Genomic DNA, 931 nt, shown 5'->3' with positions numbered 1-931 from the left:
GAGCTGGTAGGTATGTGCTTTGACTCCATCTATTTCCCACCGGGCGATAAAACTTACCGTTCCTGCTTTAGGAAGGATGATCTCCTCTCTACCCCACTGGTACCTAGTGATGAGAAGAAATGGGGAGAGAGAAAGGAAGCAGATGAGAAAGCTCTCCGACAGAGCATAAATCACTGTATTTCTGTTATGAAACCTCCCTAACGCGCTAGCCAGTTTCACTAATACTTTTCACTTTGGTAGCAACTACCACTCAGAAACCCCGAGAGTTTAGAAACTCACCTTAATGTTAGCCTTGATACCTTCGATTCTGCAAGATGTGTGCAGAGACCAATGAAAAAGAAAATTCGAGATATGTCAAAGATGATTGTTCTCAGCGTTTGTGGCAGAATAAAAAATGTTCCTCAGGACTTGCAGGTCTACTTTCTGTGTCTCATCTACAAGACCTTCATCTCACATGTTATTCCTTGTAAATCTTTATTCTAACAGATGTATGTGAAATTAAAGCTCTTCCTTCTTCAGCTGATAGACTATAAAGCTAAATACAATAAAAATCTGCAAACAATTGACAAAAAGTACAGGAAAATTTATTCTTCCAAAGGAAAACAGCTTAAATGTTGCAGAGAAAATAGTGCCTTCTTTCTTTTTGAAAAGTAATCTTCATCTGAACCGCATACCCTATTCACCATGTTGTCTTCATTTCTGTTTGTACGGAAATTTCAGAATAGTTATTCTGGGAACATTTTTGTTACAATTTCAGCTGAAGGAGTGGGCTATAATTTACAAACTTTGAGGAATTATTACCCAGCTGTGTTTTAGTTCATTTTCAGAAAAGAAGGGATTATGTTTATATATAGCAGTCTTTATATAATTAATGTTAATTTGCACATGTTAATGAAGATGATTATTAGGAAAGCATTGTAGTTTTGTTCCT

At 36.5% G+C, this 931-nt stretch overlaps 1 protein-coding gene across 1 annotated transcript in view; it reads left to right on the top strand.

The window, feature by feature from the left end:
• Window positions 1–240: 240 nt before the first annotated feature.
• Window positions 241–931, top strand: part of LOC104491984 (muscle-related coiled-coil protein-like) — a gene marked incomplete at its 5' end in the record, with an annotated part of 3,257 nt that continues 2,566 nt past the window's right edge. The window contains one exon of the mRNA XM_010134481.1: window positions 241–414. Within this exon, the coding sequence (XP_010132783.1) occupies window positions 241–414 (174 nt within the window). The remainder of the gene's footprint in view (window positions 415–931) is intronic.

Source organism: Buceros rhinoceros, unplaced genomic scaffold (assembly GCF_000710305.1).
Source record: "Buceros rhinoceros silvestris isolate BGI_N320 unplaced genomic scaffold, ASM71030v1 scaffold3354, whole genome shotgun sequence".
Classification (NCBI taxonomy): domain Eukaryota; kingdom Metazoa; phylum Chordata; class Aves; order Bucerotiformes; family Bucerotidae; genus Buceros; species Buceros rhinoceros.
Note: the sequence above shows the minus strand (reverse complement) of the source record. Positions and strands in the feature narration are given on the sequence as shown.